Source organism: Dendronephthya gigantea, unplaced genomic scaffold (genome assembly GCF_004324835.1).
Source record: "Dendronephthya gigantea isolate DGI-Jeju-01 unplaced genomic scaffold, DenGig_1.0 000023F, whole genome shotgun sequence".
Lineage (NCBI taxonomy): Eukaryota > Metazoa > Cnidaria > Anthozoa > Malacalcyonacea > Nephtheidae > Dendronephthya > Dendronephthya gigantea.
In genome coordinates this window covers 343,759-370,630 of record NW_021163033.1, presented here as the reverse complement: position 1 = coordinate 370,630, position 26,872 = coordinate 343,759, and the positions used below count along the sequence as shown (strand labels likewise).

General features: G+C 38.6%; 6 protein-coding genes across 6 annotated transcripts; all 6 read right to left on the bottom strand.

Annotated features, from left to right (window-relative positions):
* Window positions 1–1,046: 1,046 nt before the first annotated feature.
* On the bottom strand, window positions 1,047–2,266 carry LOC114522502 (uncharacterized protein TM_0508-like). The gene is made up of 2 exons (XM_028543196.1): window positions 1,895–2,266; window positions 1,047–1,743 (listed from the first exon to the last, which is right to left on the bottom strand). Exons 1-2 carry the CDS (start codon window positions 2,253–2,255, stop codon window positions 1,082–1,084), a joined length of 1,023 nt encoding a protein of 340 aa, XP_028398997.1. The 5' UTR covers window positions 2,256–2,266; the 3' UTR covers window positions 1,047–1,081.
* A 32-nt stretch (window positions 2,267–2,298) lies between these two features.
* On the bottom strand, window positions 2,299–3,076 carry LOC114522715 (E3 ubiquitin-protein ligase TRIM56-like). Its single transcript, XM_028543457.1, has 2 exons — window positions 2,432–3,076; window positions 2,299–2,312 (listed from the first exon to the last, which is right to left on the bottom strand). The coding sequence occupies exons 1-2, from the start codon at window positions 3,063–3,065 to the stop codon at window positions 2,299–2,301; spliced, it is 648 nt and encodes a 215-aa protein (XP_028399258.1). The 5' UTR covers window positions 3,066–3,076.
* Window positions 3,077–3,568: 492 nt separating this feature from the next.
* On the bottom strand, window positions 3,569–6,199 carry LOC114522491 (E3 ubiquitin-protein ligase TRIM56-like). The gene is made up of 2 exons (XM_028543184.1): window positions 4,969–6,199; window positions 3,569–4,688 (listed from the first exon to the last, which is right to left on the bottom strand). The coding sequence occupies exons 1-2, from the start codon at window positions 6,137–6,139 to the stop codon at window positions 3,952–3,954; spliced, it is 1,908 nt and encodes a 635-aa protein (XP_028398985.1). The 5' UTR covers window positions 6,140–6,199; the 3' UTR covers window positions 3,569–3,951.
* Window positions 6,200–7,116: 917 nt separating this feature from the next.
* Window positions 7,117–16,901, bottom strand: LOC114522481 (protein mono-ADP-ribosyltransferase PARP14-like). The gene is made up of 15 exons (XM_028543170.1): window positions 16,561–16,901; window positions 16,092–16,445; window positions 15,401–15,938; window positions 14,403–14,799; window positions 14,069–14,302; window positions 13,454–13,928; window positions 12,504–12,941; window positions 11,780–12,114; window positions 10,942–11,161; window positions 10,326–10,667; window positions 9,843–10,166; window positions 9,621–9,669; window positions 9,390–9,446; window positions 9,164–9,259; window positions 7,117–9,001 (listed from the first exon to the last, which is right to left on the bottom strand). Exons 1-15 carry the CDS (start codon window positions 16,871–16,873, stop codon window positions 7,609–7,611), a joined length of 5,565 nt encoding a protein of 1,854 aa, XP_028398971.1. The 5' UTR covers window positions 16,874–16,901; the 3' UTR covers window positions 7,117–7,608.
* Window positions 16,902–16,957: 56 nt separating this feature from the next.
* On the bottom strand, window positions 16,958–19,147 carry LOC114522714. Its single transcript, XM_028543456.1, has 3 exons — window positions 19,084–19,147; window positions 18,369–18,897; window positions 16,958–17,499 (listed from the first exon to the last, which is right to left on the bottom strand). Exons 2-3 carry the CDS (start codon window positions 18,892–18,894, stop codon window positions 16,958–16,960), a joined length of 1,068 nt encoding a protein of 355 aa, XP_028399257.1. The 5' UTR covers window positions 18,895–18,897; window positions 19,084–19,147.
* A 937-nt stretch (window positions 19,148–20,084) lies between these two features.
* On the bottom strand, window positions 20,085–26,824 carry LOC114522486. The gene is made up of 8 exons (XM_028543176.1): window positions 26,643–26,824; window positions 25,351–25,504; window positions 24,862–25,146; window positions 24,285–24,566; window positions 23,835–24,098; window positions 23,468–23,752; window positions 23,051–23,283; window positions 20,085–22,647 (listed from the first exon to the last, which is right to left on the bottom strand). The coding sequence occupies exons 1-8, from the start codon at window positions 26,664–26,666 to the stop codon at window positions 21,034–21,036; spliced, it is 3,141 nt and encodes a 1,046-aa protein (XP_028398977.1). The 5' UTR covers window positions 26,667–26,824; the 3' UTR covers window positions 20,085–21,033.
* Window positions 26,825–26,872: the final 48 nt, after the last annotated feature.

Here is a 26,872-nt window from a genome sequence, read left to right as displayed (position 1 = left end):
CAATATGGACACGGAAACTCTCGAACTGGTCGACAGCGAGGTGCTTCGTCACGACATGTTTTCACAACGTTTTCCAAACAATCTTTACAGAATGAGTGGAAGCAAGGAAGAGTTCTCGGGTCTTTTAAGGGCTTCAGACATACATTGCATTGAATATTTTCTTTAAGTTGATTGATCGGGTCAGTTTCCAAAGCACCAGCCATTTAAAACGATGAAGATTTCGAAGCTTTGTCTGCTTACACAATCGACCTTAAATTTTGGTCGGGGCTCTTGGAGAGATGTTTTTTATTATGAGTATTGATTACTTCTTAGAAATACCAATTTAATTCCTGGTATAAAACACTTGTCCCGATCAAATTACACACATTGGAAAATACCAATCAACTCGGGATTGCCTTTATGGCCCCGTGCCCTTTTGGTACCCTGTCAAGTGTAATTGTATACCTGTTTCTGGACGTTTTTAATCAATGAAGCGTATTCAAAAATATGTAGCCGTATCTATATATTTAAACATTTGATGAATATTATTTACCATAATTAACGAGCAAAAACACAAGAGCAATTGTTATATATTTGTCTGCACATCGTGCCTTTAGATCGACCAGTTCGAGAGCTCAAACACTTTTTATGTTTGTAAAACAAGGTTTAGATAATTAATAATTTTCTTGTATGATTGCATGGCGACTTTAGTAATTATAATAACTTGTAGGTACACCACGTAAGTATTAAATACTGCAAAGCTTTCGGTCCGTTAACCCGGACCTTCATCAGTGCAATTACTTGAATACACGTTTGCGCGTCACTTAAATAAGGTTTAGATAATTAAAGGAACTTCGTTTATTTTCCAAGCATGATGCGAGGTTGGCAACATTTTACAATGACAGCAGATCCTACAAAGAAACGTAAAAGTATTTTTTTATAATCTGTTAATTATAGCTATTTTTCAAAGACTGTTTTTTGCGAGTTAATTTTCATCGTCTACTACTGGCTGGTAAAATAGTCGTTTTAGAGTTTTTGAAAAAACAATTTACAAAACCTACAAATGACATTTGGAAATGAGTTGTTTGTTTGTTTTTTCATATTACGATTCTTCGACACTTTCTCGCTGTGATGAAATTTCACCAAATCGTCTCTTCATTTCTTGTACAAAAACGTGCGACGTTTGTGAAAGGATATCGACGAACCGGATATCTTTTAAACAATTTGATCCTTTGGCTTTCTCTGCAAACTCTGTCGCTGCCGAAAACATGATTTCTGCACAGATTTGGACGGGAAAGTTGAATCTTATACCTGAAGTCAGTGAAGGCATGGTTATGCTTGTAACACCTTTTTGACGTGCAAGTGTTAAACTGCTCATAACTGCTTTAAATAAGCCTTTCTTTGCCGTTTCTTTCTGCCCAGTCGTGTACTGATGCCATCTTGGGACTATCACATGAACGATGAACTTGCAAGGAAGATTTCCAGCAGTTGTAACTACGACGTCTCCAATATTAAGAATTTTGTTTCGCCGTTTCTTCATGATGTCGTTGCATTCATCCTGAATCGATGGTCCACCTTCCCTCACAATGGCTTCCGGCACCCCACCGCATTCTTGGTTTAGCGTTTCGTTCGTAGGATTAACGATAGCATCGACTGTTTCTTTTGTGATATCTCCCTGATACACAGAAACCATCACATCATTTGATAACAGATGACAAAGTTTTTTCACATGGTTTTCTACTTTTGACTCACTTTCATCTTCACCTAAACGAGATATTAAACAGACGTTGGCTGTTTCAGTATTTGACATTCTATAACGATTACTGGGGGATAGACACGCCCCGGAACAAACTCCCCCCTCACACCTTCTTCCCAAACACCTAGCTACCGTTACATGTTTTACTGTTTTTCATACCTGGATTTTTTATAACTTCTCCTAAACTTTTTGCCAGCTCTTTCGCAATTTCTTCGCTCAAAGGTTCCTCCTCTCTTGTGCAGTGGGTGTAGTAGAAATTCTCCACACGTGTCACTGGTGCTTCGAGATACTCGTTTCTTTTCGTAAGAAGATTATTCGCGCTATCCAACATCATTTTCTGAGAAGAAAGTATTTCTTCTTCAGTTCCTTCCTCAACCAATTTCTTAGAAAGATGAACGGATCTTTGCACGTTCTCCGCATACTGCTTGACTCCTGTAGTCTCTTTGTCTAGTTTTGCTTCTTCATTTTTGTGATATGCCTTAACTTCATCTAAAAGCGCTTTAGCTTTTTGATCCAACATCTCGTCAATTATCTTCGCCACGAACTCCTTCCGTTGTGCTATTTTACTCTCGTAATACTCAACATCACGAACAAGTCCTTCTTTCGTGAGTGATAGATTTTCGAGAAACAAATTGTTTTGATCCAAAACATAATCCATTGTCGTATTGCTTGAAGCTAGTAGCTCCTTATATTTACTGGCCACATCTTTTATCAGAAAACATGAATGATCTGGCTTCACGTGTTTAAAATCCATACAGTCCCTGCAAATCAGCTGGTCGCAGGTTTCACAATAAACTTTCAATATCTCGCCCGGATGTTCATTGCAATACATTTTGTTCTTGATTTTCTTACGATTCTCCGGCTTCGATAACTCTTCCATCGTCAAAACAGAATGACTGGTATTCCCTCGATAATTGTCGTGGGCTGTCAGACATTCTTGGCATAAGAATTTCTCACAAGTAACACAGCGAGCGACTGAGTAGCCTTGACTACAATTATGTGAACACGGAACGCCAGTTCCTCGATCTCGGTTGAGTACGGCTGTTGCTTTTACCATGTTGCAGATGAAATGACTTTTTTTCATGTCGGCGACATTTTTGTCAGGATCGAGTGTAAACATCTCTCGACAATTTGGACATGGAAACTCTCGAACTGGTCGACCGCGAGGAGCTTCGTCACGACATGTTTTCACAACGCCTTCCAAACAATCTTTACAGAATGAGTGGAAGCAAGGAAGAGTTCTCGGGTCTTTTAGCGGCTCCAGACATACAGTACATCGTAGATTTTCTTCTAGTTCTTGGATCGGATCAGTTTCGAAAGCATTAGCCATTTGGTACGAGAGTAACTCCAAAGCTGAATCAACTTCCCTAATAGACTTTGCATTTCTAATTTTTTATAAAGGAGTTTTGTTAATGTATATAATATCACGTGATCATCGACATTATTTTCTCTCGGATGAACGATTTCCTGGTATTAATCTTGACGATTTTAATAACTTGTACGACAGTCTTTAAACCCAAGTTTTCAAAATATTGCGTTCTTCGACGTTCGACTCTGTTCTTCCTCTATGAGACTTCTCGCGAATTCTCTCGGTACACTTTGAATATTCATTTTTTAAGAAGAACGAAATACCTTAGACACTTCTTCTTTTCAAATCACAATATAAGTATTGGGTTTCATGATGCGAGGTGGAAGCGTCGAACAGACCCGTTAAAGAAACAATCATTTACCTTCCGTGAAATAAATGTCATTAAAAGAATCTGGAAAGCGATTGTGAATTGGCGAAGTGTCTAATTTCAGAATGGTGACTGGCATCGTCATATCGACGGCAACAACTGATTTTATTGTCTATTTTGAAATACAAATATTGACAAGATTTTTACGTACCACAAGACTATAATTACTCAGAATAACTAATAAGCCAATCTACGGGAATACAAATATACCAAAACATTTTCAGTTGCCAGTCGAGCTAGCATGCGTGGATGAAGAAAAAAAAAGAAAAGGTTACAAAAATCCTAATTTCTTCATATGTTAGCGGATTAAGACAAATAGTTAATATCTCAGTAAGACATTTCCTTGGGTTGCTGTGTTGAACTAATTCTTTTCGATTTTTATTCATTTGTTAGCTTCGTTTTTGATATGTATACTTGCTACATCTAGGGTAGTGTTAGATCAGTTTTAGAGTTGCATTGACGTTGGGGTACAAATTATGACTACTTTGACATTTCCCGTCTGAAAGAAGAACCAAATCCTTTCTTCATTTCTTGCGCCAACGCTTCTGAAGTTTGTATGTTGATGTCCACGAAGCGAATGTCTTTCAGATTGTTCGACTCGGGGGCATTCTTTGCAAAATTTGTCGCCGCCTCACACAACACTTCTGCGCCAATTGGAGCAGGAACACCTACTTCCCCACAACCTATAGCAGGCATGGAGATGCTTGTAGCGCCATTTTGACCAGCAAGCTTTAAACAGCTGAGAACTGCGTCAAATAACACTTTTTTGGCAGCGTCTCCCTGGTTGTGGTAATCATACCAACTTGGACCCACAGCATGAATGATAAAATTGCATGGAAGATTTCCTGCTTTTGTCACTATTGCATCTCCTGGATTTAGAGGTTTGTACTGTCGTGTCTTCATAAATTCAATACTTTCATCTTGAATTGATCTCCCACCAACTCTTACGATGGCTTTTGCTGTTTTGCCACTTCCATGGTCGAGATTTTCATTCACCGGATTCACAATAAAATCGGCTGCCTCTTTAGTAATATCTCCTTGATATACAGAAATTTTTACACTGTTGTATACAACCCAAGAAAACTTTTCGTCAATGTCGTATTCTTCTACTGCATTTCTGTTGTTTGACGAACTTTCTTCCGTCGTCTCTTCACCCAGAAATTGTTGCGTTGTTGTGCTGGACTGAAGATTTTCTTTCATCTCATTTTCAGCTTTACCTAAACGATATGAATGATTAAAATCCACCAAGGTGTCTTGGGTCAAATCTACAATTTTTTTTGCTTCATTGGATGGTATTTTACAAAGTTAAAGAGCACGAGGAACAAGTTGACACTCCACCGGCGTTTTTACTCTTAACATGTGTTTGAAACCTAGTTTGAGTGTATTAAATTTATGCATGATTAAATTTATGCATTTTAATCATCAATGACAACAATGATAGCCATAGCCTACCTGATACCTGTCAGGATTCATGAATACCTGTGTCAACTCACTTACCTTTGTTACTATCGTTGATTTCTCCCAGACTGTTCATCAGCTGTTCCCTGACTCCTGTGTTGAACGGGTTCTTGAAGTCACTGGTTGAGTAGTTAAATTTTACCACAGGTAACATTGCTCCGAAATTCGCTTTTTGTTGCTTCATGAGAAGAGTATTTGCGCTATCCAAAATCATCTTTTGAGAAGAAATGATTTCTTCCTCTGTGCCTTGTTCGACCAGCTTCTTACTAAGATAAACATAATTTTGCAAGTTTTCTCCATGCTGCTTTTTTTCCAAGATTTGTTTATCCATTTTTTCTCGTGCTTCTGTGTGAATAACTTCTACTCTGTTGAAAAGTATTTCTGCTTTTTCATCCAACATTTCAGCGACATTCTTCAAGATAAACTGTTTTCGTTGTTTAATTTTAGTTTTGACATCCTCAGCATCACGATCAAGTTGTTGTGTTGCGTGCGATAATTCTTCAAGGCAGGAATTGTTCTCAGCTAAAACGCCATCCATTGTTTCATTTTTTGAAGCAAGCAGTTCCTTATATTTGTTGGCGACATCTTTAACAAGAAAACGTGAATGATCTGGCTTCATGTGTTTAAAATCCATGCAGTCCCTGCAAATCAGCTGGTCGCAGGTTTCACAATAAACTTTCAATATCTCGCCCGGATGTTCATTGCAATACATTTTGTCCTTGATTTTCCTACGATTCTCCGGCTTTGACAACGCTTCCATCGTCAGAACAGAATGACCAGCATTTGCTCGATAATTGTCGTGGGCTGTCACACATTCTTGGCATAAGAATTTCTCACAAGTGACACAGCGAGCGACTGAGTAGCTTTGACTACAATCATGTGAACACGGAACGCCAATTTTACGATCTCGGTTGAGCACAGCTGTCGCTTTTACCATGTTGCAGATGAAATGATTTCGTCTCATGTCGGCGACATTTTTGTCAGGATCGAGTGTAAACATCTCTCGACAATTTGGACATGGAAACTCTCGAACTGGTCGACCGCGAGGTGCTTTATCACGACATGTTTTCACAACATCTTCCAAACAATCTTTACAGAATGAGTGGAAGCAAGGAAGAGTTCTCGGGTCTTTTAGTGGCTCCAGACATACGGTACATTCCAGATTTTCTTCAAGTTCATTGATCGGATCATTTTCCAAAGCATGAGCCATTTAAAAAGATAGAAATTTCAAAGTTCCTTCAACATTCTACTCGGAATACTCGCTTGTACTCACATGACTTTTAAATATTCATGACTTCTTAGAATTACAATTCCTGGTATAAAACGTTTGTCTCGGATTCAATTACACAAAAAAACTCGGTCAAGGTGGGGTTTCTGTCATGTGACTACGCGCATTACTTGAGAGTTTTTGTCAACTGGGAACTACCAAATAAAACCTTTTCCCCATGTTCAAAACATGAAAAGCTTTTACAGCCTAAAAGTCAGCAGTCCAATCACATCATGCTAGTTTAGTAATTCTTAGTCTATTATCAACGATATGTGTGTTTCTTTCGCAGTGCGTATTGCCAAATTCCAATCACCACGAGCCGTTCAAATGAGCCGTTCACACGATGACCTGATTTCTATCGGAACCGGTCAAATTTTGTAGCTAATAAAATTTATAAAAGACGGTGAAGATTTTGATTTCCCGAGACCTATATAAATAATATACCAAATCTATCAAATCAATGCGCATTTGCCACCAAGCGTTGCTCCATAACTGCAAACGACGATGTCGTGACAAGCGAATCCGATACCGTCCAATTCTTCTGTGCAACTGTACCCGAGTAACCCGACTGATCGCGTTTAGAAAACTTGCAGTGAAATATGAGTAGGCCTTCGACTTGCCACAAAGTGGAAGAAGCAGGGTTTTGAATCGGCCACTGAACGCATGTTTAGTTATGTGACTACAAATCTTGCGATTGGATCTAATCGCTTTAGCCTGTGTAATATATTCTTTGTTTCGAATTGACAACGTAATCCATAAGTACGCGGTTTACGAACTAATCAATAAATTTATTAAGTGTGCAATAGTTGATAAAGAGATGACATTGTAAAGTTTAAACTAGTGTAACAGTTATGTATATTTATGGACATACGCTATTCATATAAATTATTCTAACCTGTGGGCAATTAGATAGGTAAATATACATCGATTTAAGGTTTTGGAAATATGGAAAAATCATTATTTAGACTTTTAGCAGGAGATTTCTTGCTAAAAAAGAATAAACGTGCCACATATATTAACTAACAATTTCCAATAAATATGTTATTATCTCTGAACGATGCAATATGGCTGATATTTCACACATTTTACTCGAAGACAAGTCCGGTTAGCCCAATTGTTTTACATACTTTCAAAATAGTGGGAAGCTACGCACGACAGACTTTAAAAGCCGAAGTTACGTGCTATGCCTATACCATAAGAACTAATCTAATGCTTAACATAAGAACTAATTTAATGCTTACCATAAGAACCAGGTTTCCTCTACAACTTATAAGAACGTTATTTCCTTTATTTAAGCTACGTATATACTAGGCGCGCAACGATGCGAGTTGTTTTTAAAACACTTCAAGTTTGAAAGAGCTGTATATTTGATTCGATATATTTTCAATAAGCTCTGATGTTAGGAACTCCTATTATTCCCGGCTATTAGCACAATCGTTAAAACACGCTGCTTCTAAAAGCTCAAGTTTCCTCAATGCAGTGTATAATGGCAAACAGATATATGATAACCCATTTCTCTCCTCTTGGAACACAATTCCTCCGTCATCGCTGTCTTCACTCCAAGGGCTACTGCTACCGCTATCACAATCATTGGAACCAGTTGCTTGTCCTTGGGAGGTATGATCGGGCGCGGTAGAAATCTTTGTTCCGTTATGCCTTGGCGAGGCTTGTTCCAGTGATGTCGAGGGTACATCATGTTCCTGTTGTTGGCTCAAACGTGTTCCTTCCATCTGATTTGTTGGAGCAAGTTCTTGCGATGGGAAGGCAAAACCTTTCTTTGGTAATAAGTCATCACTCACTTCGCAAACACCATAAGAAAATGCCTGCTTCACATTTTTTTCATCACGAAAGAACACAAGAGAACCTGAATCACCGTCTTCAAGGAAAGGAGTACCACCATATCCTTCGACAACAAATGCATCCTTAAAAAGCAGTTTCGGTCCTTCGCTGTAACTAAAATCACAGGGAACGATATATCCTTTCGTTAAGCCTGACGAAAAACCGTTTTTTTCTACATGAACTGGACTCGTATTATTTTCAATAACTCGCTTATTCAGTTCGCCATTTATCTTATTCCAATCCGGTGAGGTTACACCCGAAATTTTACAAGAAAGTTGAACGTCTTTCGGAATCTTTAGAGACAATATATCACATTTTGTATTAAAATGAGCATTTTCAAATTCACCAAGTTGCAAGTGGTTGCTTTCATCATCTCCAAACGAAATGGCCTCGTTGTTGGTTACTCTTCTGTTTTCTTTAAATAAGTATTCTTTTTCTCTGGCACGAGTTTGCAAATCTGCAAATTCGTCGCGCATCTGTTGGATATTTTCTCGTTTATTGATCGCAGCATTCAAACGAGCTTCATCAGATGCACAAGCAACGTGAAAGCAAGTAAGTGCGTAATGCTGTCCGTTTTTGCAACAAAACATAGTTAGCGTTCCTGTTCCTTCCACATCAGGTAAGTCTCTCTCGCCTTCAGGTACATGACATGGGTTATGATTACTTTGTCCACTGCAAGCTAATACACCACCACCTGGTGCTGGAAGGACTGGTGTAGCGGACGATGAAGTTTCGACTCCAACACTCGAAGTATTTTGATCCCGAACCAAGAATTTGATATTCGGATTTTCTTTTGGCTCTTGCAGAAGTTCAAAATATTGCTTTGTGTCAACATTGAATTTTTCTTGAAGGTCGCGTCGTACATCGGATTTTTTCATTCCTCTTTTAATTGTGAGGTAAATATGTGGACGACAAATCTTCTTGTTTGGACCAGAAAGGCCGTACGCTCCACACAACCACGGGAAACTATATATATAATATATCAAATATACATTTTTGGGAAGTAACCTTTAAGCTTTAGGACATCCTAGTAAGTAGTTTTTTATAACATTATTTTGAAATACAAAAAAGTGATCAGAATCATGACCCCAAACTATAGCAAAGTTAGTTGTAAGGAATATGAAATACCTTCTTAAAGCTTCATGAATTTCTTTTTTTAGCTTGCATCTTGAATTAAGGAAAGTGTCTTTAAACCACGTGTTGCTTTCCTTTGTGCCAGGAGGGCTATAATATATAAAGAATAGTTTATGTGCAAGTAAACACCATGCACTTTAAAAAATGCGTGTAGAGAAATCTATAGAAATCTCGTCCATTCTTGTTAAAAGCGCTAGGCGCGGAAAAAACAAACTCGTACCTAGCATCTTTAGCTACGTTGCATGGCCCAGGTTGCGAAGGGGATTCAAGAGGAATGCTATAATTTGTATAATATATATAATATTGAAATACAATCTTGAAAAATGAAATGCTATTTTGTGCATGTACAAAAACAAAATCATGACAAAAACTATAGGCATAGCATCTCCTTAAAGCTTCGTAAATTTCTTTTTTCAGCTTGCGTTTTACATTAACGTAAAGTTTTTCAAACCTGGCGGTTTTATTTTTTTCAGAGATTTCTTCATGCGCTGGCTGGATATCTGTTTTTGTACAACATAAATGGTACAATTAAAACATAATTTAACAAATCATACATGTCAAATCTTAGTTATATCCCCATCCCTATTAGAATTTTGATTTACTATCTCTCATCAAACAGTCCCAATTTTTGTGTCCTAATTATTTTATACCATACGAGGTTTTCTTGACTTACCTGAGAGGCGGTATTGCGGCAATTCATTGCTTGGTTTTTCCTTAAATGTAATTAAGTACTCCGGATAGTGCTGATAGTCATAAAAAACAACGTAGATCAGCGGCTTTGCTACATTGTCAACAAGAGAGTCGTAACTAACATTTGGATTGCTAGTGTCAATTGGCGGTGGGACGATCAGACCTTCGTTTCCTTTTGTGTATTTCCCAACCAAGACCTTGGCTATGTACATATACTGTAGACCTTTCTCATCAGGAGCAGCATATTGTCTTCTTGATGAATACCAAGCTTCTCTGGCAAAATATACACCGTTGCCAAACTTGAAAGCTGTAATATAAATAAGAAATAGAACATCCAATTATTGGTTGATAGAGAGCAATCATTAGGTATAATTGTTTACAAAGTTGCCATTATAGTTGTTAACTTAATTTTAACAAAAGGGCGTTTACGGCCAAATAAAACTTATCGAGAATTTGATCAAGTTACCGTTCAGTTTTCCAGAATAAGATCTATTAAAACCAGCGCGGTTGATTTTTTCCACAGCATCTTTTGTTGTTCCATGATATAGCAACATTTCATTTCCACCATCGCTCATTTCCCGCTTTTTCGCTTGGTACAATTGATACAATCCTGGATTTTGAATTCTCTCAATCTTTACAACCTCCGTCTTGGAAACGTTTGTTGCTAATGAGAGCGATGCTTGAAATTTGTTGTGAATTTGGTGATATTCTGTGTCTTGTTTCTCAATATTGAAGGAAAATACTTGCAGCTCCTGCCCAGTGGAACCGTCTATTGGCTGATATTCCCAATTTCCAGGAAATGGAAATGCTGAAAAGTAACACAAATATACATAATTTTATAACACCTAAGAGAGACCAATCTTAAAGAATCTTGAAGATGTAAAATTAAAAGGGTATTTGTAAGACATGGTACATGTACATGGTACATGGTATTATTCCCAAGGATTTGCTTCTTTTTCATTTATTGAATTCTACTTTGATGGGAGTTTCACGTATACAAACAGAGTGAAATTGTAAAAAGACACGTTCTATCGATTTTTTCTTTCGTCAAAGATCTCACAATTCATAATAATCGGTGATACCTTGACACGGGCGTCTGTAGACTTTCATCAGGTCTTCGTTTGAAGTCAAACATGTCTCTGTCATGGTTTTGAAATCTATTTTATATTTCTCATCGTCACCAACTTCGACAGTCCCAGAAGGATTTCTCTTGTACTCCGTCTCTATCTTGGCGCTCATTTCTTTTGCGTACCTTTCGGGAATAACCACGCCTCTATCACCCTCGTAATACAACCATTCAACCTAAGAGAAAGGACGTTAAAAATATCGGTACATTTGATGTTTCAATTCATAAAGATTTGCTCTTTGGGAATTACTGCATAGTAATACGAGGAAAATGCTACTAAATTAGATGCTACTAAAGTAAAGGTTGTTTTCTGCTCTTTTGCGGTTTGCACCTAAACTCAATAAAAAGCAAAGCAACTTAAACTCAATAAAAAGCATTTTAGTCAATAAAAAGCATTTTAATTGTATAAAAGTGCACTCGTAGCAAGCTTGCGAGTTGATCCGGGGTTTCGATATGTAAGTAATAGCATAAGCATGGCAACTCCATGCATAAAGAAAATTTTCAACCCAAAATTTTCTCGCATCTTTCTCTTTTCGTGGGGTTGACCTTCGAAACCCGCTCCCCAAGTGTTTAGACCAGCAGTATCTCGGACACCTGGAGTAAAAAGCCTTAATCTATAGCAGGAGAGAATAACAAACAAAGATCTCATCGTTTGAATTTGAGTCAGTCCTTCGCACTTTTATTGTCCTATCAGTAATTAGTCCGCACTTAGCCCGTGCTCAGAGAGTGAAACAAGGCATTAACCTCATTGGCCAGTTATATGTATAATAAGTAAATAAAAAAGCAAGTCCAACCTCTCGGACAGTCACATCTGCGTGATGTCTCTCTCGTTCCCATTCGTGAATAATATTGTGAATCTTTCCCACAGCAATCGCCACATTCCTTGCCAGCCCGCTGATTCTGATGTATCCAATAGTGGGTTCACACTCAATACGAACATCGTGGAGGTCCTGTATTTCCATGATTTTCGCTAGTTGTTTCACATCAATCACCTGTTGTGTTTCGATGGTCTCAGTATGACATTGTTCTGCCTCGACCCGTTTCAGTTCTTCCTTGATCGCTGCGATGTCGCTCGAACTTTCTGCCGCAATTTCAAGAGTAATCTGTTGCCTCGTCTTACGTGTGCTTCCTGTTGGAGAAAACATTGGTTTTGTGACTATTAAGTTAGTTTAGCTTAGATTTTCTCCTGTAGTAACACTGAATCAATATGAGATGATCCTTACTGGACCTCTAGGAAGAACAGTTTAGAAATGATAGAGCTATCCAGTATAAATAAAGTTAGTCTAGTTTAGATTTCCTCCTGTAACATTGAATCAATAAGAGATGATCTTTACTGGACCTCTAAGAAGAGCAGATTAAAACTGATAGAGCTATCTATCCAGTATAAATCAAGGTTTCCTCCTGTAGTAACACTGGATCAATAGGAGATAATTCTCTATATGATAGTTTAGTTTAGAAGTCTTTTGTAACCAATTTCAAGCTATCTGCGAGAAGACAGAATCAACATATTTTTGTTACCTTTCGATGACTCTGCGCCCGGATCTTTGCGTGCGAAAGCTCCACGGAATTCCTCGAAAACATTTTCTTGTAAAATAACAATACGAATGAGCTTCAAGGACTTGTCGTTTCTTTTACGATATTCTTTGATGCAGTGGTATAAAATCTCAGCGGATTGTTTGCCATCTTTCTGCAAGTGACCGGTTCCGACCGCAGGTAGCGACAACGAGGCGAAGCCGTACATGTCAGCGTCGTTTAAACACCTTGTAACTGCATTTTGAATCGTCGATTTGTCGGTGGGCGCCTTTATAACCATGTGCAGCAATTTGCAAACTTTCAAATTCCCTGCCGTTGTCATGACTACCGTTCCAGGGTCAATCCTGTTCAATCCAATATTAATGTATTCTTTTCTTAAATCTTCACCGGCTCCTCTATAAAGTGCTCTTCCAATTTGCCCTCCTTGGTAATAAAAAATTCACATTTTTATTAGGGTCTTATCGTCAAAGGAACTCGGTGTTTGCATACATGCACTTTTTTTGAAACAATAGATAAGTCAAAATTAACCCTGTATTTAAAAAGCTCGTTCGTTGAGTGTGACATACTCAGTGGAAAGATTTAAGATAAAACACTAAAAATCAAACTCTTATTCCAGTGTATCTCCCACTCGATGAGTTTGAGTTCGAGTAAGCTTTTAAAATACAGACGTAAATGACAGTTTTATCTACCTCCTAAGATGTCAAAACCGAATCTTATCGTTGGTCGGCTCAAATAACCCTGTTGCTTTTTATTTTTAGTTGACCATGTCATGCAACTTAAACGGATTTTGGGCAACATGATCCTGTAAAGCCTAGTGTATCTGGGAAAGTCCTACGATCGCATCGCATTTTGACCATGCACAAAGATCGGTAAGTCTTGTTATTGTAGTTTCTAGGACAGTTTCCGTGAAATTTGATCATTATCCGCACACGTACCTTGTGTAATATCCTCGGCAACCAGGAACCCGATTGCATCAGTGGATTCCTCGACTATATTTCCTTGAACAATTTCCACCTCAACTCCGTGTGTTTTATCTTTTTCTTTGCCCGAACTTCTGTCGAAGGCTCCCGAAATCTTTTTACGTGTTGTCTTCAGAATACCTGCACCACTTTCCGAACCTCGTTTTGCTTTTCGTGCATTCACGTCAGCAGTTGGTGAGAAGACTTGAAATTGTTCTTTGAATGCATCGACGGCTGTCTTATTCCCCTTGTAAACGACAACGTTAAACAGTTTGATTTTTGAGGAAGGCTTGTGATCTGAACTGAATTTAATGGCCTCTTCAAACAAGATTTTGGCGACCAATTTTTCCGGGAATCTCAGTTTCCCAGTTCCAAGAGCAGGCATTGAGATCGATGTGAGCGAGAGAGCTGCGGTTTTAGATAACAGTTTTTGCACAACCTCACGGAGTTTCTACAGAAAAGTAATGCAAAATGTTCCAATTTGTAAAGGATAAACAAATACCAAATTACCGGATTAATAAAGGCTGTGCTTCACCCCGCTAAAATGGCTCTCATTAATGTTGTTCATTTGATAGAAGCCTGTCCAGTTACCTTCTCTCCCTGATCAGCTGTCCATCTGGGGCATTTAACATGAAAGACTTTCTTGCATTTCAACTTGGCGCCATCTGTGATTGCAAAGTCTCCTTCGTTAACTAGACCGTTATCTTCTATCCATTTCACGCAGAACGTTTTCAGGGCGCTCCCAGCTTCGTCAAGAATTGCTTTTGATGAAGGATTCCTCGTAAGGTTCAGATCATTTGTAGCTGTGTTTACGATAATATCGCTCTAGTAGAGAATGATAGAAAATTCATGTTATCTAGATCTTATTTATTTGCTAACTTCGCGTAGGACATTTGCTAAATTAAAACGTTGTGGAAATAAATACCGTAGATTTTGCAATGTTTCCAATGGTCAGTCGCACTTCCATTCCCTCGGGAGTTTTAAATGTAAAATGATCACATGCTTTGGTGGTAACCAGTGGCGAAACTCCACCAGATGCGCCTAGCAGCGGTCTCCATCTATCTCGAACCGGTTCGTTGATATGTAAGTTTAAATCACAACTAAACCTTGTCAATATTTCTTTCATCAATGCCTCGATGGCCGAGGGATCATAATCAACAAAATGAACTTCTTGTAAACTGTGGGAAGGTTTTTTTTGTAAAAAATCACAAGTCGCTGCTACCAAACTTTTTGCACTAATACTGTATCCCCTTGTGCCCAGCGCTGGGATTGCAATAGTTTGACCCTTGGTTGCACTTTCCAAGACATTAGTACAACAGTGCCTAGGAATGAAGCATTGGTAAAGTTAGCTGTCACCATCATTAACAAGCATAGTCATCAACCCCGCTCAAAACACCCTCATATTTACCATCAATACCCATCATAATCACAATTACCTCCTGAGCACTCATTTTTACCATCATTAATTAACCATCAAAAGAGTACATCATAGTCACCATGTCTATTAGTAACACCTCCATCTTCACTGTCACACTTAAGACGCTTGCTAAGCGTTTACACGAACTAAAGGTGTTTGTGTTTTTGCTTGTGCTTTTAGCCGGAAATATTTATGAATAAAAACAGAAGATTAGCGGGCACTGCAAAAACATCGCGTTACTTTAAACGAGGGCTATCTTTGAGAGGGGAATGGTGGTGAGTCTGCATGTGAATATTCGATTGCCCATACCCATATATTAACTAGATCGAGTACACAAAATATGCCCACAGTCGTTTAGTTTTGATCGAGTACACATAATATGCGTAGAAATGCGCAGAATATGCCTGCAGTTGTTTAGCTTCGAATTTAAGACTCTTGCCTTAGCTAGAGTAACAAGCACAGCCCATCATTCATCCCATACATGATAAAAAATAATATTGACCCACCTTAAATATATCTCGTTTTCATCTTCGACGTCTTCGTCAGACGGACGGTACGCTGGCACCACTACATGAAGTATTTCCTTACACATCAATTTCCCTCCGTCAGTAGTGACAACATTTCCAGGTAAAAGTTTTGCCGTTCCCAGTTGATTTAAAGCACGGAAACAGTCCTCCTGGATTTTACGCCCTCCTTTCCTAACTATCGCCCCGGCAAGTCCCCAAGAATGCTGGAGCTCGTTGTTCGCAGAGTTCACTAAGTAATGTACGGGATGTTCCAGGATATTGCCTTGATGTACCTCAATGATTTTACCGTTTGGGAAGGTGTATCGACATTGCATTGTACGCTTCATGTCTTCCTTGCTACTAACAGTGCTTGCATTTTGTGATCGGAATGAACCCTGTCTTTCTGGCTGGTCGTTGACTGTGATTTCAATTCCACATCGATGTTTCCTTTCGATGCTCTCAATTGCCATGTATGCCATTCCTTTTATACTTGACGCTGTTTCCGGTGTTCCGTAATCCATCTTCTCCACCTTTAGATCTGAAACACAAGTCGTACAGTATAGGGCAGGGGCCACATTTTGGGTTTTCGAAATAACAAACACTGATGTGGAAATCCTACAAAATCCAAAATGATTAAACAAATTTTCAAACACGATAGTACATCCTGTGCCAAAGAAAATACATTACAAACCTTTTGTTTGATCTTGTATGCTCACACAACAATTCTCGACGACTGGCTTCTCACCAGACAGAACCAAGGCTTCATCTCCAATCTCTATCTTCAAGCCAGGTGATGAAAGTCGCAAGCCTTCCAAGGTAGTTTCTCCGTAGGTTGAGAGATAGCGTAGGACTGCTTTTGGAAGTCGTACTCTTTGTTCTACCGTTTTCTTTTGTTCTTTAAAATCGTCTATTTTTGCGTGTAGGTTTTGCGAATGCTTCTTGAAACAGACGATTCGTGGAACGCCATCTTCTCTTTGTATTAAAAGCGGAGTTGATGTTCCCAACTCGTTGAGCAATGCATCTTGGGATGATTTCGTTCGCAAACCTGAAACAAAACGTTTTGAACTGAAAAGGAGTGAACTGTGATGTGTGTTTCGACTTGGTAGTCTCTGTTGAAAGATTTATAAGTGAAGATGTATTATAAACATTACAGAACTTACCATCCGGGAGTTTTATTTCGACCATAGCATTCACAATAATATCAAAAGCTCTGTCTACGTCTGTCTTTTTCATACCATACAGTGTTACCATTTCTTTATCATCGACTACAACTTCCACAGTGGAATTCTCTGCAGTCAACAACGACTTTACGTGTGAAATAGCTTTGTTTGCCTTCAACAAGGAAAACCTGTTTCCATTCAAGGAACGCTCTTCAAAAAAGCCAACGATTTCTTGCGTTTCAATTTTAAACTTTTCTATTTGTGTTGGTGAGCCTTTAACGGTTATTCTTTCCGTTTTTTCGTCTTTTATCATTTCTAAACCATCTCGCTTCAATGAGGTTTCCAACCTATTCAAATAATGCTCTCAGTTAATTGTTACTGAATGCATGCTAGTCAGTTATTTGTAATGGTAATTACTATATATTGTAAATACTTGCTTTTGAAATTTTGTTGAGTGTTGAAGCAACTTCAGATGAACAGCTAATAATTCTATCGTATCTTCGTGTCGATTAGTTTGCTCTTCAGCTTTGGCAACACACTTTTTCACCTCCTCATGAGCCGTATTAAATGTAGTCACTGCTCTTCCGACAAGCTTTAGAAAGCCTTCGCCATATCTCTCGATGAAGGAAACTGATTTAGCAACGCTAGCGTTGAACACTGAGAATATTTCTTGCAACTCTTTCTTTAATCCTTGTTCGAGCAGAGCAGGCTTAATCGATACGATTTCGCATTTGAATGCTTTCATATCAGTAAGGAAGTGTTCTTTTGTTTCTTCGCTGGAAAATGAAAAATGTACCAAATCTCCTTTCGCCTCGATGCTCGGCTGCGGCTCTCTCAAGGCATGGGAGAGCTGGGCAGGATGACTTTGTTTCAGGTAGTGATATAAGTCACTGTCAATCGTTGTAACGAAGCCTGCAGCTTTGGGACGTTGTTCTTCAGCTAGGAAAATGTTTAGAATAGATAGCACTATATGATACTGTACGCTTATTTAAGTTTTTAAAATGACCCCATCAGCTAATGTATATATATGCACAGTTATCCTGAGTCCCAACTGCTTGTACCCTCTGAATTTACCACTAAAAGACGTTTTTTGAACCCGCGAAATGGGAATTGTATGATTATCCAGCTGATCTGGGTACAATGATCAACAAATCAGAAGCCAGATCTTCGACAAAACTAAATTATCATTTCCTTCATTGCATATGACTTCGACACTCGAAAATATCAAGTAATTTTGTTATATTTAAGCGAAAACAGGTTTATTTCTTCTCAACTGTAAATTAGAATTCAAATTTTTCACCCTTTATACTATTATTTAGAAGAATAAGGACAAATAAGACCGGATACATGACAACTCAGTTTTGTCGAGACGCTTTATGACGTCATGATCTCAGATCAGCTGGATCCATATTCTAACTGCGTAATTCAACATTCCTATCGCAAAGGACCTTAATTAATATTTGTGTAGATTATTCACTCTACCTAGTTGAACAGATCTATATTTGGCATCAAATGGGGTATAACAACTGCCTAAAATAGACAAAACAGTTCTCGTTGCTTCGTCAGGAGAGTTAGTAGGAAATAAGACTATATAAAGACTAACTCTCCTGACGAAGGCCCTCAGGTCGAAACGTCGAGAAGTGTATTGTCTATTTGAGACAGTTGTTATACCACATTTGATGCTAAGTTGTTTGAAGACGCTGCCACGCTGCTAGCTTCCTGGTTTTATTGGAACAGATCTATATATGTATATTTTTTTACATACTGCTTTTGTTCTGACCCCCGTTCGTCTAACTTTGCCAACTCACCTTTTTGAACCTGATCTACTTCGTTTAGATTCGTTTCAGCCTGTTTCAACGTTTCAACGGTTTCCCTGTCCATTAATCCGTCACCTTGTACAACTTTACTCTTGCCAATTTGTAAGTCCCGATCAAGTTCTTCCGTCGTACTTGTTAATCGTTCAACAATGACATGGCCTTCAGTTAAAATACCGTCCATTGCCTCGTTATTTGAAGTGAATTGTTCTTTATAATCTTTTAGTTCGGCTGTCGCTTTTACAATGTTGCAGATGAAATGATTTCTTCTCATGTCGGCGACATTTTTGTCAGGATCGAGTGTAAACATCTCTCGACAATTTGGACATGGAAACTTTCGAACTGGTCGACCGGGAAGTGCTTCGTCACGAATTGTTTTCACAACGTCTTCCAAACAATCTTTACAGAATGAGTGGAAGCAAGGAAGAGTTCTCGGGTCTTTTAACCGGTACCGACATACAGTACATTGCAGATTTTCTTCTAGTTCATTGATTGGGTCAGTCTCCAAAGCACGAGCCATTTTCTGTGACGAAAATTCAGAAATAAACCATGTTATACAGCAAAATGCCACCTGGAGATTGTTTAATACTGCTATAATTATAATAAAACAACCGAACCTTTCATGTCTCTGCATGTATTCCTTATTCCAGGTAAACTATGTTGCTATGAAACCTGTGCAGTCTTATAGTAAAAATAGTAAAATCCTTACCTTGTATTAATGGGTAAAGTAGGCAAAAACCCTACGTGAAGGCCAGATTTAAGCAACCCTGTTTATAACCGCATGACTAAACTTTCGTTTTTACTTTATGGAAGCAGATGACCAATGTCAAACTGGCTTATGAAATTACAATTACAAATTAAATCCACAAAATAACTCATTCGTCCCCTGCTGGTTTTCGATGAACACACGACAATTTAGTTTGCAAGAGAGCAACATTTTAAATAATGAACTTGCCACTTTCTGGCAGCGATTCCAACAAACTGTTTGGTTACATACATTTGATATGTTTTTCTTAATCACAAGTTTCAGAGGATTTCCTGTATCTTTTATTTTTTGCCATAATTGCATCTTTCATCCCTAAATATTGTTTGTCAAACGTTATATAATTATGACAAATAAATGGAACAATGCCAGCAACAGCAGCAGCCAACCAAGGCCCCGATTAAGCTATACCGGATCATTGCTATCAAAACTTTAAACCAGAGCCCTCAGTTCTATATAAGCGCCCTGCTACAAACTATCAAATGTACATCTTTTGCCTTTCCCTCATTCATGGAAGTACATGGAGGTTACTATTATTTTTCAAGAAGTCGGCATTCTAATAATTATTGTCGACGAATACCATATATTTCTTTCACGCGGTGCTTATTACACCAATGTACCCTTTATCCCGGGCACCTGAGTCCAATTTTTCTATGCAGCTTACCTGACTCTCTGGTTGTAATTTAATCTCATCTTTAGGTGAAGCTATACTAAAAAAGGTTGCGTCAAATTTACAATGCGAATTGGTCAAGCACAGGAGTGTGAAAACAAAAAGCAAACTATAATAAAGTAAATCCTGCAACGCGGGTGGATGGCTCCTTCGACCAGCTTAGTTTACGAGTTAGATCTAAAAACGAAAACAAGTTAAATTCTCAGCAACCTCTTGTACATGCGAGATTCTCCTGCATATGACCGTGAAATATGACAATACTTATGACAAGTTCTGGACATTTTTAATAATGGACAATAAAGCGTATTTCCAAATATGTAGCTATATTTCCGTATTTCAACTTCTCAATATCATTAAACATAATTTATTCCCCCAGGCAAAATGCGAGATCGAAGCGTCGAACTGACGCCTTAAAGAAACAATCATCTATCTTCCGTAAAAATAATGTTAAATACATGCACATGTTATCTGGAAGCGACAAAAAGATATTGAGACGAGAATCCTTAATTTCAGTATAGCTGTTTTTCAAATCATGCATGCTGCATGCACTGCGAAAAAATGTGATAGACGATATTAGCTGAGAGGCATTTTAACAATGTTCACGTTTACAGAAATAACGTTTTCAAAATACTGAGTTCTTTGTTCTTAAAATTATTTTTTATTTTAGTCCACTTCGTCCTCCATGTTATCTTCATCAGCCAACTTGTTTGTTTTCTCCGTTGTTTCATTATTGTCATCACCATTACTTGCTCGGCTGGTAGAGGTTTGTTCATCAGTTGTCGAGTCATTGCTTGCTTCATTTAGCAACGGACTGTCTTGTCTGGGTTGCTCAGGCTTCGACGAAAAATTCGCAGCGTTTTGACGACTTTGTTTGGGCTTTACTCTAGGCGCAGGAACAGGGGTCCGTTTTTTGCCGGAATTTTTATCTGTTTCTGTCGAGGATCGAGGTTCAGAGGTTGACGTATCACAGGAAGGTTTGTTGTTGAGATTTTCCGTGGCTTGTTGTTGGTTGTGCTGTGGCTGGTTGTTTGAAATTTGTTCGGCTGGGTTAGATGGTTTCACAGTAATTGAGCCAGGTGTCTCACCAGAAACTTCTTCTGTCTTGGAGTTCGTTGAGTTGTAACCAGAGGAAGAGTCACTCTGGTCACCACTATCTGGTGGCAGAAATTTTTTAGTGACATCTGAAGTGCTTGCTGGTTTTTCATCATGATCCACTGGTTTCGCGTTTAGAGATGTTTCATCTTCTTTGTCGGTGGTGGTGTGTTTCGTGTCATTTTTTGATCATCATCTGGTAGCTTCGGGATTGTGGTATCCGAGTTTTGGGGCCGCTCATTTAACAGTGATTCAGCTTTGTTACTGGAATTGTTTGAGATTACTTCATCGCTGGGAGGTTCTGGCGTTTCCGGTTGTTGGTCGTTGTTCGTTTGCTGTGGGTTTGCGCCGATATCAGGGGAAACCAGTGGGTTTGACACGGCAGGATTGCTGTTGCTTAAAGGTGATGGATGCTGGTGACTTTCTGTTATAGCTTCAGGGTCTGATTCATCCTGGTTCTTCGTGGTGGAACTTACTATAACTTTTTGGTCATTAGTTGGTGACTTAGGAGTTATGTCACCAGCTGACGATACATTTTCGAAGTGGGTGTCTGGCTGTTCGTCTGAAGGCGAGCCAGCATTGTCACTGGGATTGATTGAGGTAGGAGGATGAACGTTTGGATTTGTAAACGGGCGGCTGTGCTTGTTATTTGAAGATGAGAGATGTTGGTTATTAGGTTTGGTTGAGCCTTCAGGTGCAGTTTTAGGGTTTAGAGGTTGTTGGGCTCTTCCAGGTGGTTGGTAGTTTGTCGTACCATCGCTCGTACCATTTGGCAAAACTGGTTTCTCGTTAGCGGAAGATGTTGCTAATATTTGTTCGGCAAAGTGGTTTGGAGTTGTGTTGAATTGATTGTAGCCATGTTGATGAAAGTTTCTAGCACTGTTTGGTGACATTACTTGGTTGCTAAAGACGGTACTGCTTAGAGATGTACCTTCAACTTCCGGCGGTGTGTTTCCGTGCTGGTGATTTGTGGTTTGGTGTTCAGCCCTTTCTCGATTGGTAACGTCTGAAGGTGTATCACCTGCACTGGGGGATCGGGCTGTGTACTGAGGAGGTGTGTTGGGTGGGGGTCCAAACCCAAATTGGGACTGAAAATAGGCGTGCTGTGGAAATCCAGGTGGTGGGCGGTGAAAGTATTTCATTTCGTTCATTGGGTATGGATATTGGTTAAGATGTCCACCTCTGAATCTACTGTTGTCGCTGCTGTAATGCGTGTCATTCTGAACCTTTTTCATCCACTCTGGTTGCCGAAGATTTGAGGGCTGATTTATAGTGTTGCCCTGATAAAACTGGTCTTGAGGTTGCCAATGTAAAGAATTGCCACTGCTCTCAAAATATCCTCGTTGATACGAGTTGTCAATAATATTGGCAGTGTCATATGGTTTGAATGTCTGGTTGGAAGGAGTTAAACTCGAGTATGGGTCATGATCAGGAGTTGGATCACCTGGACTAAGAGTCCTTCCCATTTGGTTTGATTTTGTCGCCTCAGGCTGGTTGAAATTCGCGTCGCTTTGGTTCAAATTCGAGCCATTTTGACGGTGCCTTTTCAACTGAAGATTTAGTATTTCTCCAGCTCTTGTTACTTGACTGAGACTGCCTGTTACAAGAACTCCGAAAGATGCAACGTGGCATTGTACCCCGCAAGACTTTTGAATTATATTAAAAACGTTGCTCCAAAACTGCTCCAACCCAGTCGACATAATCACAGGATTGACGGAAGCAGTCACCTTGCCATACACTTGATCGATCTAAAAAATCAAAGAGAAAAACCCACACAAGGTTCGTTAATATTCTTTACAACTTAAATGCTGGTACAGAAAGGATACTGATACAATATAATCCTACACCGTCTTCCTGTAAATCAAGCTTATGTCAAGATGCATATGAAACGTTAAATAAACTCGTTTACTAGAGACCAACGTGGGGCTTCTTCAGTCAACTTGTCATTAATGGTGGTTCGGCAACTAGGGTTTGCAACTGAATTATTTAATAGCTAGCTATCTTTATGTCTACAGATAAGTTTTCAAGCAGTTCAATGTTCAACGAACACACTCCCTTATTAGCTGCTGGTTTTTTTCAGGCTGGGTAAAACCTAAACAAACTCTTTAAAAGAACTATAATTAAACTTGTTTGCAAAAGTTAATCACTGACGTCATTCAAGTTAGTCACTCCAGATGCTGCATCGTCCATTTTGCCTCTGCTAATCTCTGGCGTACCAACAGATTCTGAAGTTGTTGATTCCAATTCTGTTTCCGTCTCCGGTTTTTCTTTGGTTTCATCTTCCTGTCTTCTCTTCGTTTCCGTTGAACTTTCTTTATTCAAAAGAATCACGGTTAAACATTTTCCTTTCATTTGCTGCGGAGTTTCGACCACGCTTCTTGCCACTAGATGAGAAGTTAATATTTAATAAAATATTTTACAACGTACAGTCATTATCCTGCAAAGCAAAATGAGATAACACCAAAATTATTACCTCTTCATCACCCCCTTTCACAAAGATGATACCTTTGTACCCTGGGTTACCCTTTAAGCTATCTTCTAGAAACGACTTTTTTTAATAATATTCACCTTCAGAATCCTCAAACACAACCACAGCTCTATTTCCTGGCAAAATTACGGTCTTTTCAATTTCTCCTCCCATGTTTTTTTTCTTCTGAAAGTGGATATGAACGCCATTTTCTGTAGTACCGTCAGGAAGGTCGAACACTAGAACTGTTCTTTCTTTATCGGACTTTCTTTCTTCTTCATCGCTCCCCAGCCTTTCGCTCCTCGATCCTGTGTCTGTCGTTTGAAGTTTCACAACCAATTTCTTCCCATGAAGCACTTGCTCTTTTTCGATGACTTTCTTCGCCACTGAAACCAGAAAAGGTTTAAAAATTCAAGTCTTCGTTTCGGCGACGGGCCATCAGATTTCCCGATCAATACTTTGACCAACCTTGGATATCTTCAAAGACAATTACTGCTTCATTCTTCTCAGGAAAATATTTAACTTCTTTAACTTCTCCTCCATTATTTTTCTTCTTTTGAAAGTGGATATGAATATTGTTTCCTGTCGTTCCTTCTGGGAGACCCGAAATATGAATTGTTCCAGGTTCTTTCTCTGGCATTTCTTCATCCTCACTTTCCTCCATCTCAGCTAGTTTAACATCGAGAACTTTTTCCTTAGTCATTTGAGTCGTATTGACAACGTTCATAGCAACTGAAAGAACATAAAATAAGTTCAGTTGTTCTTCACTTACCTCTGATTATCTGTTATATGTGTAAAAGTATGTGGATGCATGCAGACATATTTTACAGAGGTTGGTATACGTACGTAAGCAAACGAACATTTGTATTCATGTAAGAGAATTATTTTACAGGAATTTTTAGAAATAATTACACCCACCTCGAGGCTCTTCGAAGGTGACGATTGCTTTCCCATTTCCCAAAATTTCAACTTTCTCAACTTCCCCACCAGAATTCCTCTTCTTTTGAAAATGAATGTAAACGCTGTTTTCCGTGGCGTCTTCGGGAAGTCCAGAAACCGAGATTGTTCGCGCTGTCTTTCCTCCTAAACTTTTATCTTTGTTTGACTTTCTCACCTTTTTTAATGATTCCCTTTCCATAAGTTCTATCTCTAACACTTTTCCTTTTAATATTTGCTCTCTGTTTACAACTGCTCTGGCGACTAGGAAAGAAACAAAATTGAAGGCAGACATAATTTAGTTTTGTGCTTATATTGGGTATATCTAAATACCTCAATTGCCCAATTAAAAAGTGCTGTCTTATGATATAATATTGTCACTATAGGTGCATGAGCATGGTTATAATTATATATGCGTACAACTCCACTCTATGTTTATTTGACCTACAGGCTCATTTCATGCATGAAGCAATCATTCCGTATCAATAGATATAAACCCGTAAAACGCGGGGTTTAGGGGAAATGCAGTGATAACTTAAAGCAGGTCGATTATACTAACCTTCGGGATCCTCAAAGACCACAAATGCTTTTCCTTCTGGTAATAATGTGATCTTTTTCACATCACCTCCTCCATTTCTCTTCTTTTGAAAATGAATTTCAAGGCCTTTTTCTGTAACTCCATCCGTTGGTAGTCCAGTAACCAAAATTGTCCTAGCTCTCGTTTCAATTGAACTTGCTTCGTTTTGAAACGTTTCCACTTTGGATTTTGCTTCTCCCCCTAAGAATTTTACCTCCACTACCTTTCCTTTCAATATTTGCTGTCTTTTTACAACTTCCCTAGCGACTAAACAGAAAAAATGTTAGTTAACAGAATTTCTTTAAACAGAGTTTTTCCACCCTGGCGATTTGTCTTTTCCGCCATGCAAATTCAGAATTCACAGTTAGGGCTGCTTTCTATGCACAGTGGAAAATAGCCATTAGTGCGTACTTCGTAATTTATGAAACACGATTGAGCTGTTGCTTTAAATTATTTGAAACCCGGACGAACCTTTTGGATCTGTGAAAACAACCGTAGCTTTTCCTCCGCTGAGCAATGTAACTCTTTCAATTTCCCCCCCACCGTTCTTAGTCTGTTGAAAGTGGATATGCACTTGCTTTTCAGTTACTTCTTCAGGAATTCCAGTCACAAAAACTCTTCCAAACTATACAAAGCAACACTACATGTTAAACTGTATTGTTTGTTAGTAATATGTAGTCGCATGCATCGTTTCAGTCACGATTCGAAACTTAGCATATTGTTATTGGTACACGAATCTACTGAGTACTGATAGAGACATATTTCTATTATACCTTGCTGTATACACCGTGATTCAGAGACGAATAAACTATTTGAATTCATTGTTTTGACTTGTTATATTGTAGGGTGATGAGATCGTTAGCTAAGCTGTTGGCTGAACCATGGCTGGGTGAAGACCGTGAAGTATAACCACAATGGTTTAAACTGAACAGGACACTGGGTTTGAATTTAGACGCGCTAGGCAACCATGTGGACTGTGGAGTTAGAGGTAATTATTTCAATTTGTAGTGTTTACAAACAAGTTACAAAATGCATACTAAATCTTACGATATGCTAAATCCAACCCCTTTTTAAATTTTTATACTTGGTTATTTCGTAATCTGAAACGGATTTGAGGTTTCTCGTGTCATGGGTCCGTGTTGGTAATATGTCAAGCGGGTATACAGGTAGCGGAAGGGAGAAATTTATTAGGCTACCATACAATGAAATCATCAATCAGTTCGATGAACATTTCTGGTGGTGAGTTTACGATTTACAAGATGCAAACTTCGCATTTTATTCGTTACAAGATACAAGCTGCGTCATTGTTTCATTCAAAGTCGATTTCATAATCATTTCGAAATGACAAATATACGTGATACCTCAACGTTATGCAGGCACATGTAAAATTATCCTGAAAATTCTCTGTGATCTAATGCTGAATGTAACCTGAATAAAACTCTTTTTCTAACTACCGGTTTTAAAACACGAGGAAAAGCCTAAATCACAACATATTCACATCACATATTCTTACATGTATTGAGTATAGTACTGTGTGCGAAGATATATATTAGATATAATATGCTTTTGAAATATAATCTTTCACTTTGTCGTTACTATACCTAAATACCTCAATTACCCAAGTTAAATAGAGTGCTGTTTTGTGATATAATATTGCCACTATAGGTGAGCATGATTATATTTATAATACACAACACCAGTCGACTTCCTAAAAGCGAAAATCTATATTCATAGGACAACTAAGTCTAAGAATGTCTACGTACCTCGTTATTTGACGAAACACTCATTTTGTATGACAGTATCTTCTTGGCGCATGCTACAACTTATAGAATGATACATTTACCATCCGAATCTTCATAATCTGAACGTGAAGTCAACGTAACGTTTCGCCAACGATTGGGTTTAAAGAGCTCAAAATCGAAAGTGATAATATGCGAGTTTTATTTATGTTATTGTAATTTGCAATATGATATGCATGAATGCTATATTACTT

What these genes read in the sequence shown, in the direction of transcription:
- LOC114522502 (XM_028543196.1), bottom strand. Translation starts at nt 2,255, where the DNA reads ATGTTGGATCAAAAAGCTAAAGCGCTTTTAGATGAAGTTAAGGCATAT. An exon ending in AGAAGTTATAAAAAATCCAG is followed by an intron (nt 1,744 to 1,894) that starts GTATGAAAAACA and finishes TATCTCGTTTAG; the next exon opens with GTGAAGATGAAAGTGAGTCA.
- LOC114522715 (XM_028543457.1), bottom strand. Translation starts at nt 3,065, where the DNA reads ATGGCTAATGCTTTCGAAACTGATCCGATCCAAGAACTAGAAGAAAAT.
- LOC114522491 (XM_028543184.1), bottom strand. Translation starts at nt 6,139, where the DNA reads ATGGCTCATGCTTTGGAAAATGATCCGATCAATGAACTTGAAGAAAAT. An exon ending in AATCAACGATAGTAACAAAG is followed by an intron (nt 4,689 to 4,968) that starts GTAAGTGAGTTG and finishes CATATCGTTTAG; the next exon opens with GTAAAGCTGAAAATGAGATG.
- LOC114522481 (XM_028543170.1), bottom strand. Translation starts at nt 16,873, where the DNA reads ATGATAAAAGACGAAAAAACGGAAAGAATAACCGTTAAAGGCTCACCA. An exon ending in GGGCGCAGAGTCATCGAAAG is followed by an intron (nt 12,115 to 12,503) that starts GTAACAAAAATA and finishes TTTCTCCAACAG; the next exon opens with GAAGCACACGTAAGACGAGG. An exon ending in TTATTCTGGAAAACTGAACG is followed by an intron (nt 10,167 to 10,325) that starts GTAACTTGATCA and finishes TTTATATTACAG; the next exon opens with CTTTCAAGTTTGGCAACGGT.
- LOC114522714 (XM_028543456.1), bottom strand. Translation starts at nt 18,894, where the DNA reads ATGGCTCGTGCTTTGGAGACTGACCCAATCAATGAACTAGAAGAAAAT. An exon ending in AGTAGATCAGGTTCAAAAAG is followed by an intron (nt 17,500 to 18,368) that starts GTGAGTTGGCAA and finishes ACATTTTCCTAG; the next exon opens with CTGAAGAACAACGTCCCAAA.
- LOC114522486 (XM_028543176.1), bottom strand. Translation starts at nt 26,666, where the DNA reads ATGAGTGTTTCGTCAAATAACGAG. An exon ending in TGTTTTCACAGATCCAAAAG is followed by an intron (nt 25,147 to 25,350) that starts GTTCGTCCGGGT and finishes TTTTCTGTTTAG; the next exon opens with TCGCTAGGGAAGTTGTAAAA. An exon ending in GGTCTTTGAGGATCCCGAAG is followed by an intron (nt 24,567 to 24,861) that starts GTTAGTATAATC and finishes TTTCTTTCCTAG; the next exon opens with TCGCCAGAGCAGTTGTAAAC.